The sequence below is a fragment of the Sinocyclocheilus grahami genome, unplaced genomic scaffold, assembly GCF_001515645.1.
Source record: "Sinocyclocheilus grahami isolate Dianchi unplaced genomic scaffold, SAMN03320097.WGS_v1.1 scaffold368.1, whole genome shotgun sequence".
NCBI classification, from domain to species: domain Eukaryota; kingdom Metazoa; phylum Chordata; class Actinopteri; order Cypriniformes; family Cyprinidae; genus Sinocyclocheilus; species Sinocyclocheilus grahami.
Window position 1 is genome coordinate 858113 of NW_015505547.1, and position 13350 is coordinate 871462.

At 35.9% G+C, this 13350-nt stretch overlaps 2 protein-coding genes across 2 annotated transcripts in view; both read left to right on the forward strand.

The window, feature by feature from the left end:
* The window catches only part of igfn1.1 (immunoglobulin like and fibronectin type III domain containing 1, tandem duplicate 1), a 31964-nt gene extending 28289 nt beyond the window's left edge, over nucleotides 1-3675 (forward strand). Inside the window, exons 28-30 of the mRNA XM_016230346.1 lie at nucleotides 957-1181; nucleotides 2295-2621; nucleotides 3445-3675. Coding sequence (XP_016085832.1) covers nucleotides 957-1181; nucleotides 2295-2621; nucleotides 3445-3449 — 557 coding nt within the window. The 3' untranslated portion in view covers nucleotides 3450-3675. The remainder of the gene's footprint in view (nucleotides 1-956; nucleotides 1182-2294; nucleotides 2622-3444) is intronic.
* A 1307-nt stretch (nucleotides 3676-4982) lies between these two features.
* Nucleotides 4983-13350, forward strand: part of LOC107549306 (immunoglobulin-like and fibronectin type III domain-containing protein 1) — a 15194-nt gene continuing 6826 nt past the window's right edge. Inside the window, exons 1-13 of the mRNA XM_016230347.1 lie at nucleotides 4983-5083; nucleotides 8297-8370; nucleotides 8457-8579; nucleotides 8679-8818; nucleotides 8924-9023; nucleotides 9151-9192; nucleotides 9295-9343; nucleotides 9502-9682; nucleotides 9908-10021; nucleotides 10117-10279; nucleotides 10712-10984; nucleotides 11375-11499; nucleotides 11624-11765. Of these exons, the coding sequence (XP_016085833.1) occupies nucleotides 8322-8370; nucleotides 8457-8579; nucleotides 8679-8818; nucleotides 8924-9023; nucleotides 9151-9192; nucleotides 9295-9343; nucleotides 9502-9682; nucleotides 9908-10021; nucleotides 10117-10279; nucleotides 10712-10984; nucleotides 11375-11499; nucleotides 11624-11765 (1501 nt within the window). The 5' untranslated portion in view covers nucleotides 4983-5083; nucleotides 8297-8321. The remainder of the gene's footprint in view (nucleotides 5084-8296; nucleotides 8371-8456; nucleotides 8580-8678; nucleotides 8819-8923; nucleotides 9024-9150; nucleotides 9193-9294; nucleotides 9344-9501; nucleotides 9683-9907; nucleotides 10022-10116; nucleotides 10280-10711; nucleotides 10985-11374; nucleotides 11500-11623; nucleotides 11766-13350) is intronic.

A 13350-nucleotide genomic window follows, 5' to 3' on the forward strand; every position in this document is an offset into this window, starting at 1 on the left:
ACACTGTTGGGAATCCCAGCAAATGCCACTCAGAAAAGTTATTAAATGACATAATGAAAACATCTAAATGCTTCTCAATCCAATTTTACAAGGCATCCTACCAATGCACCACTAACTAGCTATGTGCAATATAACGTTTCTAAATATATTTCTAAACATATCTTCAGAAATTATAAGAATAACTTGGTTAACACTTCTATTTCAGATATTTAAGTGTGTTTACTCATAAAAATTACTCACAAAGTAAATTCAGAAAGTTTAGAACATTTTCATACATAACGCTGCAAATAAATTTAAATAATTTGAAATAATCTTATGAATAACTTATAGGCTCTACATATTAAGCTGGGACAGTAGAAAGTATTTTCAGAAATTTTGTGTTTAAAAAACACAAAGAGAAATGTACACTAAGCTTCTGTTAACTTATTCCTATTTTACTATAATTAATAATGTAATTTATTCTCATGATGGCAAAGCAGTCCTCGGCATCACACGATCCTTCAGAAATCACTCTAATATGCAGATTTGGTGCGAAAAAAAACCAACAACAGTTCTTATCACTGCTAAAAATAGTTGTGCCGCTTAATATTTCTGCAGAAACTGTGATGCATTTTTATTATGATTCTTTGATGAATTGAAAGTTAAAAGAACATTTATTTGAAATAGGAACATTTTGAAACACTAAAAATCTTTACTGTCACTTTTGATTAAGTTAATGCATCCTTGCTGATTAAAAGTACTAATTTCTTTTAAAAAATGGTTTTGAATGGTAGTGTAGATTTATAGATGGATATACTCAACCAAGCTTGCTCTGTAGAGGAATGTATGTGTAATAGGCTTGATCTGCCAGTTCTAATGAACTACGACTGATTGTTTTGGTGTAGACGAGCCAAAGCCCCCTGGCCCCGCAGAGTTGGATGAGAACGTTCCGGGCACGGTGACAGTTTCCTGGGAACCATCCCCAGACGAGAAACGCGATGATCGCCTGCATTACATGGTGACCAAGAGAGACTCCAGCAAGAGGACCTGGCACACTGTAGCTGACTGTATCTTCAACAACCGTTTCACAGCATGTAACATCATGACAGGGAGAGAATACCAGTTCCGTGTGTTCTCCAAAAATGACATTGGCCTGTCTGCCCCTTCAGAGTCACCAAAATGGCTTATCACATGCAAGAAAGGTTTGTAATACAGGGGGTGTGGTGATTCAAACTTCCAGCATTATTTACATGCGGTCCTTATTTAATAGCAGCAGCTATTTACACTAAGTGTAAGAATGGTGGATACTGTTTGCATTAAGTATAAATAGCGATCCATAGCATCTTGTGACAGATTGTGCAAATTGTGACAGATGTTATTCACACAAAGTCTTAGTAGAATCCTATTTTTACTAAAGGAAAAAAAAATATCTGAGCAGTGATGGGTGGAGTTAGCTATTCAGACTCAATGTAAATAATTAAAACGGTGGTTTTCAACTGGTTTTTGCTTCAACACCCAGATCTGTGCATCAACTGCTGACCCAACACCGAAATTGCAATTATGTATTGTTTATATATAAATGTAACAAAAAAGCCCTGAAAATCAAACATAAAATGTATTAATATTACCATGAACTGCAATGTGCTAAGCCTAAAATACTGTGCCAATTATTATACAACTAATATTTGTAACACTTCACAATTAGGTTCCAATTTTTTGCAAAACTACAAAAAGTTGAAGTTAACTAACAATAAAAAAAAAAAAACAATTTCAACAATTATTAATACATTAATTAAATCAAAAGTATCTGCTAATATTGTTTAATTGATCTAAACTAACACAAACTAACAATGAACAGCTGCATTTTATTATAATTGTATACCAAAAAAAAAATGCATTAACTAACATGTAGTGTTACCATAATATCATGATAATATGTTAGACAAGTATGCCAAGAATACTGAGTTTGATAGAAAGTCCTTCAACAACAAATAATATGGGAAGTGTTTTTTTTTTTTTACCCAAATATACTTGTTTACATTATATGGTTAGTTGCATTCTATTATTTGCATTTAACATTGTTTTTCCCCTACTATCGTAACCAGACCTGTAATCCAATTTTGGATCGCTACCCACTGATTTCAAGAATATGCGTTCTCTGGTCTTATGCACGTCCTGCCACTAGGGGGTGTCTGTTTACTGTGGACACCCTGCTTGCTCATGCACTACACGGTGACCCTTCAGGGACTCACTGACTTGTCAAGTACACAGCCTTAATTAATTGTTTTTTAACCAAGCTCCTTCAATTCTTGCAGAAAAATTCACACTGAACATCCCAGAGTCGAAGACCTGCAACTTGGAGAGTCCTCCTAGGTTTATGGTCCCCCTGAAAATCCACACATCCCCGCAAGGCTACGAGTGCTACATGAGCTGTGCCGTGAGGGGCAACCCCACACCCCACGTCACCTGGTACCGCAACAACGTCAGCCTCAACACTAACACCAACTACTACATCACTAACACCTGTGGAGTGTGCTCCATGCTCATTCTCAGGGTTGGAGCCAAAGACATGGGAGAGTATAAAGTCATAGCTGAGAGTCAGCTGGGAAGAGCAGAGTGCACCACCAATCTGGCAGTGAGAGGTAAGGGTCTACATGAAGAACTCGCCTCACTCGATGAAAGTTAAGCACCTGATAACAGCGGGGTTTCCAAGTTCAATTTTAGAAGTCGTACTTTATCTCTAGGCAAGTTTCCCAAAAGCATCCTCATCTGCTTAAGTACTATATAAAACCATAAATAAATCCTCAGACCTTTTTTAGTATTAAAAACGTATCTTTTATGAAACTCTGCCTTACCAAAGCGCCAGTATTTTTTTACTATATTCAGTAATGTTTAATAACTTCCATGCCTCGACAAGATAACACAACGTATTCAGCAGCATTTTCAAACTATTTTCATGTTGGGGAGACAAAATTGAAAAGATACTGGCAACCAATGGGGTTTTTGGACCTGACAGTAACAATGCATTTACTGTACATTTTACTTAATAACAAGCAATCTGTGTGCTAGTTTTGGAAACAAGCATTGATCTATCCATGTACGGGATGATCTTCCATGATCCGCTACACTGTTGGGAATCCCAGCAAATGCCACTCAGAAAAGTTATTAAATGACATAATGAAAACATCTAAATGCTTCTCAATCCAATTTTACAAGGCATCCTACCAATGCACCACTAACTAGCTATGTGCAATATAACGTTTCTAAATATATTTCTAAACATATCTTCAGAAATTATAAGAATAACTTGGTTAACACTTCTATTTCAGATATTTAAGTGTGTTTACTCATAAAAATTACTCACAAAGTAAATTCAGAAAGTTTAGAACATTTTCATACATAACACTGCAAATAAATTTAATCTAACACCTTAACCATATTTTCTTTTCTTTCTTTGTTTTTCAGAATAAAACCTTGACATGGGGAGGATGTCAAATCACTGTTGTGTTTTTTGGATTTTAGACCCTTTGTAGAGCTACAACATTGGGTATTTTTACAGAAAAATGGCTCATGAAAACGCTACACAGTGTGGCCTTATGAGACAAAAATGGTAGAATCAAATGCATGTGAAAAACTACATATCGTCTTACTTACTGTGTTTAATAGCACAAAAACCTGAAAACATAAAGAAAAAAACTCTGTATTGTGCCACTTGGGTGGCTGATGCTTCATTCGCCATGCTTACCTAATCCTGTTTGGCAATGCTTTTACTTCAGTTTAGTTCAGGTTTGGGGGTTTTTATTGTTCTTGTATGCTATTTAATTAATTCATTTATTTATTCTTGGCTTTTGTGTACGTACGCTGCTATTTCACACTTTCACAAATTCAATTACACTACAGTACGGTAAAAAAAAAGTGTAAAGTGCTGATTTCTTGCATCCATTTTTTTCTTTTTGCTTGTCTGGAAACGCTAAAATGTAAAAGATGCTTTTGCTTCTTCAGATATGCTTTATCAGCCAAAATGGGTTTGGTGTAAATAAATAAAATATTCAGGTTCTTTGAACAGTGCACTTGTGTATCGACCATTATTGTACCTTATCATTACAAATCCATTACTCTGCATATGAATTCACAAAGCACAATGATCCGATTATTAATCCATGATCCTAAGCTCCTAAAATTCTGAAGAGCTATGTTTTTCTGAACACATCCATTCATAAAGAGAAAAAAACGAGAGAAATATTATACAGAAGTACCATATAAATGCATACAGATGACACCATGAAGTCTCACTTATAAGTAAAGCCTGAACATGCTGTCCTTGTTATATTTGGAGTATTTTACTGCCAATACATTTTTGAAATGGCCTGACAGGGTCCAGCACATGTAATATCAGTATGGTGCTCCTGTGGCGTGGTTATGTATGTGCTCATGTGGAGATGTCAGACTTAAGAGTATACATCATGATGATTTATTACCTCTATGTCTCGTCTGATCCATATATGGGCCATAACTCCCTGGCCTGAGCATACCAATGTAACTTCAAACTCGTATCCAACAAGCGCAGGATTTTCAGTCTTGCCCAATTAAAAGTTTATGCATCCCATAAATCATTAAGAATCATTTATCTCCTAAACAATGTCATATATTTACATTAAACATAAACATCACATCTTCTAAAACTTAAAATGATTCTTATATGACCCACACAGAATTTTTAATATGGTACGCACTTATAATGACAAATAAAACATCAATATCAGTATGTTCAAAGCTCCTTCGCATCATTTTGAGAAGCACAAGCTTACCTTTCTCACTTCAGGAGGAAGCTGCTCCCTCCGCTGTCACTGAGCGTTTACTCCTGGAGTTTCTTATTCAGTGGATAGTTCATAAGCTTCATTCTCCAGCCTGGTCCCATATCTAAGGGAGGAGTCACAGTTCCTCATCACACTCATGTCTTTGATCAGAACTCACGGGTAAGCCTATCCCTCGGCCAACACCCCTGAGGAGCAACAGGACACCTTTGAGGACCATCTCAAGTTGGGTCTCAAAGGTGAAGTCGGCACTCAAAGCTGAACAAAGAGCACGGGGCACAAGTCACAAAGTAAGTAGCCAATCTTTAGTATTTACACTATTCTGCTACATTACACCAGGAATATTCATGAGGAGTAATGCACCTGGCCAATCAGAATAGATTGGGGTTGTCTGACGTGACTCCTGAATGGCTCTGAATTATTGCATATCAGTAGACAACAAACTACTTTCAGTGTAACTACGTACTGATTTTGTGCTATTTATGTAGGAATAAGATCATTTGGACAGCATGTTCAATGAATTTACATGCAAAATTAATGGAATGCATGAGCATTTTGCAAGGAAAAAAGAGCAGTACTGTATTGATCGTGCAATGATTGTTATAGCCAACAGTAAAATACGTTTTTATGGCATTTCACTGAGATTGTTGTTTCTAAACACAAATGGAGATGAAAATGTTTGATTCCCATCGGAATAGTTCTCAGAAAGATGAACCGAGACATCTGTTGGGCCAAAAAATTTTTTCATGATGGTCTCTATTCCTTTCAAAGTGGTTTCCTATTATCATGTAATGATGAAAGGATGCTACACCATCTGTTTTCTTAGTTTGGAGCAATGTGTGTGACATGCAGCTTTTACATTGATCTATAAATGTAAACAATGTTTATTTTAGGCCATTATGTTATTTTTATTGGTCCCACATCACTCCTCAGCAAGCAACTCTGGTCAATTATACTGGAGCGCTATTACCTGTAATGGGTTAGGGAAAATGTTATCATGAAAATAGGTCAGAATTTATGGCTTACTGAGAAAAAACAAATAACATATTCCTAATATAGATCATTTTATTTAATAATTCTATACTGTATTTCATAAAATGTATGCATTTATGTCACAGACAATAACAAATGTTCAAGTATAAATACTTGAACATTTATATAAACATATAAACGGATAATGATGGCGAGATCAGTAATTGATAACTTCTCAATATAACGTGCAGGTATATCCTTGTAAAATATCTAAGGCAATCCTAAGAGCAGGGAAAGCAAGGTAAGGGAAAAGATCATTTAATAAGTCATAAAATCTGAAATAAAAATGGTCAAAGCAGTAAGAGAAGCCTTGCTGCCATTAATGGGGGGTTGACATCTTAGGACACAAGACCCTTTCCAGGCCTCCCTTGGGCATATTTATAAATCAATCATATGTCTCAGTTGCTAGGCATGGCTATTTTTCATCTCCTACAAATATGGTTATCCCTGATAAGAAGCTGTCTGCAGATAAACCTATCTTGATGTACTGCTTACACTATAAATCAGCACCTATTTTATAGCTGTATGATTATCACACAGAACACAACCTCTGTGTGTGTGTGTGCGTGTGTGTGTGTGTGTCTATATATATATATATATATATATATGTAATAGTTTCAAACAAACATATGTGTATACAATTTTTTATTATTATTTATTATTTGGATGTACATATATATGCAACATATCACCTAGGCAACTGCTACACATAAATATTAAAAGGAAACCAATGGCATAGTCTATGAAACCTTTCAATCTAGCTGTCATGAAATGCATCTGGGAATAGTATTACTATCATAGGAGATTGTGGAGAAATAGAGCACTTGAAAAATGTTGGCACTCTGCATTTAAGATGAGAGTGTGCGTCAGAGGTGTTTTGATGGATAGTTTTGTGAGGTATGTGACCTATACCAGACAAAAACATGCATGGCTACTTGACTCACACTAGTGGGCACATAGTGTTAATTGAGAAGCAAAGTCTTCAATTTACCGTCGCTTTAAATTACTACTCTACAGAATGTAGAAATTTTGATGCATCTTTATCATGCTCATCTCAATAACACTGTTCTTTGCGAATCAATTCTAAGCTATACTGCATTTGCTGAATTTAATTATACACTTCTGAGATCTGTGAATCTAGATTCAAGCATGTCAATTTAGGTGTTTCATACAATATACATGGCCACAAGTCCTGTAAGGTCGCAACTACTCATCAGTTCACCAGAAACAAAATTAATGAGGCTTTTAGAAGCTTTAGAAACCCTTCCTGCCTTAATAAAAACCCTAGTTGTAATCTAAAGAAAACATAATTGCTGCATATTTCTTGCTAACAATTTACAGCCACCACCTCCAGACATAATTATTGTCTCTATCTTCATTCTAAGAAACCCATCTAATAGAGACTTAAGGAGGTATGAGATTTACTCGAAATGTGTCAGCATTACATTCCTGTAGCAGACATATTGCTTAAATCCCGAGGTTGCGGATCTGTGTAAGTGACACTGTTGCCAGCTTTTTTTCCTTCCTGTGACTTGACCATGAATTACATTCTAGACAGCTGGAGCGTTCATGTTGCTGCAGAGAAAAGCTGACAGAAGCGCTTAGCTTAGCCCTGCTGCTAAGCTGCATGCTCCCTGCCTCAGGGAACAGACATGATCAGAGTCAAAAATTCATTATGCTTCCTCATCAGAACCACGTAGCACTTTTTTCAAATGCAATAAATTCTTGAACTTTGCCTTTCACAAAAATCACAAAACTTAAAAGATTAACTGCAACATCATCATAAAATACACCTAAAGAACAGTAGGTAAGAAGTGAATTCTCTTCAAACTAAAAATCACATTTTAAATTCCAAAAATTAAAATTAAAGTAAACCAATAATACCAAAAAAAACAATAAAATCTGTCATTATTTACATTATATCTTTCAATTTTTTTTCAAAATCTATTTCTTTCACAAAATACATTTTACAAAAGAAATCCATCATAGTAAAGAATCCAAAACTGAATTTATTATTCACTGATAGTCTTGAACTTCAATGAGGTGAACTTTAGCACCATAGATAAAGTGAGGTTCAGTGGTTCCACAATTAGTCCAAGTTTGTGAATGAATCGTTTAGACCGATTTGTGAACCAAATCAATGGTTCAGTGAGAAAAAAAAAAGCCTAGCTCAAAGGAACAATTTGTTCTTTGATCCAATTATTGAGTTCAAATCACTGACTTAATGGTCCGGTTAGCGCAATTCGCAAGTTAACAGAGTATACAATCGAGTAAAAGATTCCTTTTTCAAAAACACTTCAAAATATCTCATCTCATATTTTTCCCATAGAGAAAAGAATGAGAAACAGATTTGGAAGAATATAAGGATGAGTAAATAATGACAGAATATTCATTTTGTAAATGATTTTGGGTGAACTATTCCTGCAAAACAGTTTAAATTTCATAGCTGTAATGATTTTTTGATCCCACAGGAATCCCTGAATCCCACATGCCAAGATGAAATTTACAAAAAGTAAGGAAGAGGAGCCCACTGCTCCTGGGCAAGGTATATATTCACTGAGAACCTATAGAACCTATTGTGATACTATAATCAAGTACCACAGCTTTTAAAATTCTCGTTTCATTCCTCAGTGGCCATTAAGAAGCGATCTAAAGTCCCAGGAGTAATGATCACACAGTTTGTGGAGGAAATCCCAGCAGGAAAAAGTCATCCCGACTTCTCCCGCAAACCCATCGCATTGACTATTCAGGAAGGTACAGTACAGCAGCTCAAAGCATCTGTATTGCTCAAAAAAAGACATAATGGCTGTGTTTCAGAAGGACCCAACTGACTTTGTTAAACCCTCCTCACAGGAAAGCTTGCCATTTTCAAAGCCATCATCACTGGAAGTCCGACACCAACTGTGACATGGGCTCGAAACAATGGAGATGTATCTGATCCTGAAAGATATGCTGTTTCATATGATCCAGTCTTAGGAGAACATCAATTACAGGTGCCATGGTGTCTGCAACTTGTTTAATAGCATTAATTTTTCATTAAAATCTCATTTTATCCATGTATTGTTTCTAATTCTAACATAATTAATGTTGCCCAATAGATGCCCAATGTTGGAGTTGATCAAGCCGACACATATAAATGTTATGCAAATAATGAATATGGACGTGCTATAGTCACAGTCACACTCAACGTGATTGAAGGTCAGTACAAAACCTCCACCAATTGTACCTGAGAAATCTGTGTTAAGCAAAAAGTACAAGTAAAACAAGTGAATCAATTATCTGACTCGGCTGTGCTGAAAAAAAAACTATTCTTTTTTTTTTTCAGTTGGGTTCAAGAAGAGCAAAGCAATGCAGGAAGCACGATTAGGTCTGTCTGCATTCAAGTCCTGAGTGAATCACTAAAGCAATAAGCAACAAAATATTTTCAATGCAGAATAAAGATGAATAGCCCAACTATATTTATTTTCAGAGCAACGAGAGAAAGCAACAGCCGATTTAAAAAAGAACCTGAGGACCCGGTAAGTTCTTGCTGATCGTACCAATGATGGTTCTAGCACAACTTGCATTCTGAATGGCCTGTTTATCTGTTTTTTGAGATGCAAAAGCAGCTGCATGTGTCCAGCCTGACCCTGGACGTCCTGGGAATGGGTGTTCATGGTGTATTGTGCTTTTGCAGAGCTGAACAAAAGGAGAAGAGGAAAGATGGAGAAGTTGATGAGAAATTTTGGGAACTGTTGCTCAGCGCTGATAAGAAAGATTATGAGCGCATCTGCGCTGAATATGGGGTGACTGACTTCCGCTGGATGTTGAAGAAACTGAACGAGAAAAAAAGGGAAATAGAGGAGCAGCAGTCGCAGGTGCATTTCAAATAAACAGTTCAAATAACCAAATCCATCAAACTAAATAATAAATGCCATAGTTTTCAACATATAAATACACCGGCACTGGAAATGAATGTGATGTGTGAAATACCTCACCGGTCACTATTACTATTTTGCTCAAGAAGTGCATGTGCTAAATGCCTCTGAGGTGTCTTTTCAAAGTTTCGGAAGTATATTTTTAACTTGCTTTTCCTCCAACAGTACATTGAACACCTGAGCAACCTGAGACATATTGAAATCAAGATGCCCGGATGTGCCGAATTTGAATTTGAGATGGATCTCAAAGATCCCAATGCCAAAATTTTCCTCCTCAAGGTTAAGCAATAGACACATTATTGATTACTTCATTTTGCAGTTGAAATTAAATTGAAATTCATTTACAAAACATTTCCACATTTTGTTTGTCTCAGGATGGTGTTATGGTTCCATTTACCACTGATTCAGATGAGAAGCATTCTTTGCGTCAAGTCGGCAGGAAATTCATCTTTAGCGTACATGGTCTGAATGCAGAAGATGCTGGATTGTATCAAGTCGATATTGAGGGCGTCAATGTCTTCTCAACTGACTTTAAAAGTGAGCTTTAAGCATATAGAAAGTTATATCTATCCATTAAATGTTATGAAATTAAAAGGATAGAAAAAAATAGGAATTTCTTTCTTCTGTGAAACACATATTGTGTTTGAACTTTCCATACAATTGGATACAAGTGGATAATGATATATGACATATATAAGACATTTAAGAAATATAAGACATATGATTTATTTGTAGAACAACCTGAAACCTAAGTAATTATACACTGATATCAGCACATTTTCATTTCAGAATTAATTATGTCTTTAATTGTAGGAAAACAATTCGGAGCGCTGAATACTATTTGAAAGTTATTTATTTAGTACTATTAAAATATTTCTTTGACTTGAATAAAAACAATTAATTTATATGTTCACATAAAGTACAGTTTTACGTTAAAGCATGCTTTTGTTCTTGTCTCTACCTCTACAGTTCCAGCGGTAGACTTCTTGGTAAAGATTCAGGAAGTGAAGGCTGTGGAAAGAGAGGATGCCGCATTTGAGTGTGTCTTATCTGCTCCGCTCCCTAAGATCTCTTGGCTAGGCAAGAACGTCACCCTGGAACAGGGTGAAAAGTATGACATCTCTGTCTCTGAGGACATGCTAATCCATAGACTGGTGGTGAAGGACTGTATGCAAGTGGACAAAGGCATCTACGCAGCTGTGGCTGGAATGAAATCTTGTAACGCCTGGCTGATAGTGGAGGGTAAGATCAAATTCAGACATCACCCACATTTAGTAGATCAATTGATAAACATGTCAAAGTGTGCTGATCCTCGCATATACAGTAAAAGCCATGTGAGAAACTGATATCATTGCAATTTACACATTTAAATGATCACTTCATTGATTCAGAGCAGATTTGATTCATAACTTCAAAATTAGAATATTTTGTTCACCGCCAAAAGTTGAAATTAACTTTTAGAGTATTTTAGGACAGTTTTCCATCTGCATCAGCAGAACAATGCATATAAAACAACCTTATTTTTTCCCCAACCTTATCTTTGGTAGATCTTACCAATGCATAATTTTTCTGATGATATAAGTTTAAGTTTAATACAACATTTAAACTGTGGTCAATGTACCTGTTGTTCAGATCCAGGAGTTCACTTCACCAGTGGACTGTCAGATGTTCATGCTATCATTGGTCAGTCAGCTGAAATGGTGTGCAAACTCAGCAGTGAAAAGTGTGATGGCATTTGGTATAAAGATGGAAAAGAGGTAAGCACAGGTTTTTGATGCTCAATGTCCAAGTGTAATAATTAACAATACCCAAATAAATAAATATTAATAATTTAGAACAGTGATTTTAGTAAGTAATAATTCTGTTGAAATATCTGCATAGATAACAGCCACAGATGAACTAAAGATCGTCAAAGATGGAGCAGTCCATAAACTAACTGTATCAAACTGCACAGAGGATGACAGTGGAAAGTACCGCTTTGAGGCAGATGGTCGTAAAACTGATGCGATGTTGGTCGTGGAAGGTAATTAACATTATATGTACAAAATATAGAGTTGCATTTTCTGCATTTAAATAAGAAACTTTGGTAACACTTTATGGTAAGGGTACATGAATTACCATGAATTCATGCATAAATTAATGTGTAAATTATGCATTACTTCATGCATTAATATCTCATGAATTATCAGGAACTAACATGAGTTCAAAGTCTTTCATTCATGACTTCATGGATGAACAACACCTTAATTAAGACATTAAGTAAGGTGAGTACATCATCATGATTTATAATTTATTACGCATGATCATGATGTTTTCTTTGTTCACAAAAAACAAGGTCTTTACTATGCATTGTGAATAAAGCTATGCTTATGGCACATGATTAAAAAAATCATTATTTTGTGCATTTAAGACTACTTGAATTATTAAAGGAATATACAAACACCCACATTACCTCATGCATGCATACAGGCTAGAACAGTATATCAATTAATGTGAGAACTAATGTTTTTCATTAAATATGATATGAGTTATCAAGCATGTTCTTATCTTCTTCATATTAGCCTGCAGTAAATGGACAGACCCCAACATTGGCCAATCACAGCACATAGTATGTGAATTCTGTTAACATCCAAATACAGTAGTCATCATTAACTAAGCATTAGCTTCTCATGACTTCATCATGTTTGTGGCCCCTCAACTAAAGTGGTGACCAGACCCCAACATTGGCCAATCACAGCACATATCACGTGAATTCTGTTAACATCCAAATAAAGTAGTCATCATAACTAAGCATTAGCTTCTCATGATTTCATCATGCGTGTGGCCCCTCAACTAAAGTGGTGACCAGACCCCAATATTGGCCAATCACAGCACATCACGTGAATTCTGTTAACATCCAAATACAGTAGTGTAATAATTTTACTTAGTTGTAAGGGAATTAATCGTTATTAATTTATTCAGGTTTATTTCTCTGTGGCCCCTCAACTAAAGTGGTGACCAGATCCCAACATTGGCCAATCACAGCACATATCACGTGAATTCTGTTAACATCCAAATACAGTCATCATTAACTAAGCATAAGCTTCTCATGATTTCATCATGTGTGTGGCCCCTCAACTAAAGTGGTGACTTCATATACCATGAATAAAGCAGAAAGTTTAGATCAAAGTTCCTTTGTGTACACAATACATTGTGTGCAAAAGCTTGAACTTTCATGTTCATATTCTTGTCATTTCACAATTATGCCATCATTAATAACACACTGTTTATCAGTATTCCAAAGGACCAAGTCACCACTTTAGTTGAGGGGCCACAAACATGATGAAATCACGAGAAGCTAATGCTTAGTTAATAATGACTACTGTATTTGGATGTTAACAGAATTCACGTGATATGTGCTGTGATTGGCCAATGTTGGGGTCTGGTCAACACTTTAGTTGAGGGAACCTCAAAAACCCTCCATGGAATGTGCGGGTTTGATGTGTGTGTCTCCATCATATAGGTGGGTCTGTTGTGAGACATAGATCCTACAGTAGTCATCATTAACTAAGCATTAGCTTCTCATGACTTCATCATGTCTGTGGCCCCTCAACTAAAGGGGGGACCCG